General features: G+C 59.1%; 1 protein-coding gene across 1 annotated transcript in view; it reads left to right on the top strand.

Moving 5' to 3' along the window:
• CUNH2orf42 (chromosome unknown C2orf42 homolog) overlaps window positions 1–471 on the top strand; it is a 13,556-nt gene extending 13,085 nt beyond the window's left edge. Inside the window, exon 5 of the mRNA XM_017726652.1 lies at window positions 432–471. Within this exon, the coding sequence (XP_017582141.1) occupies window positions 432–471 (40 nt within the window). The remainder of the gene's footprint in view (window positions 1–431) is intronic.
• The last annotated feature ends 234 nt before the right edge of the window (window positions 472–705 follow it).

The following is a 705-nucleotide window of genomic DNA, read 5'->3' as shown; positions in this document are numbered from 1 at the left end:
CCCTGTGAGATCCCAATAAGGGGGGGAGACCCCAAAATAAAGGGGGGGGCACCTGGGAGACCCCAATATTGGGGGAGACCCCAAAATAAAGGGGGGGGCACCTGGGAGACCCCAATATTGGGGGAGACCCCAAAATAAAGGGGGGGGCACCTGGGAGACCCCAATATTGGGGGAGACCCCAAAATAAGGGGAAGACCCCAAAATAAGGGGGGGGGGACACCTGGGAGATCCCAATAATGGGGGGAGACCCCAAAATCAGGGGAGGGGACCCCAAAATAGGGGATGGGGACCTGGGAGATCCCAATAATGGGGGGAGATCCCAATAATGGGGGGACACCCTCCAAGACCCCCCAGTGGTAGCGGGGGATGCCCAGGAAAGACCCCCAGTAGGCGTCCAGCAGCTCCCAGTTGCTCCCAGTTGCCCTCAGAAGATCCCAGTTACCTTCAGGGACCCTCAAGAGCTCCCAGTAAGCGGGACCTAGTTCCCAGTAGGCTCCCAGTTGCTCCCAGTAAGCACTCAGCAGTTCCCAGTTGCTCCCAGTTGCCTTCAAGAGCCCCCAGTACTCCCAATATCCCAAGTGTTCCCAGTATCCAGGGTTCCCAGTATCCCCACTCCCCCCAGTGCTCCCAGTTCGCCCCCAGTATCCGCAGTACTTGCAGTACTCCCTGTGATCCCAGTCCCCCCCAGTATCCCCAGTGCTCCCA

The sequence above is a fragment of the Corvus brachyrhynchos genome, unplaced genomic scaffold, assembly GCF_000691975.1.
Source record: "Corvus brachyrhynchos isolate BGI_N302 unplaced genomic scaffold, ASM69197v1 scaffold342, whole genome shotgun sequence".
In the NCBI taxonomy this organism is placed as follows: Eukaryota; Metazoa; Chordata; class Aves; order Passeriformes; family Corvidae; genus Corvus; species Corvus brachyrhynchos.
The sequence above is the reverse complement of the archived record's forward strand: the minus strand, read 5'-3'. Positions and strand labels throughout refer to the sequence as shown.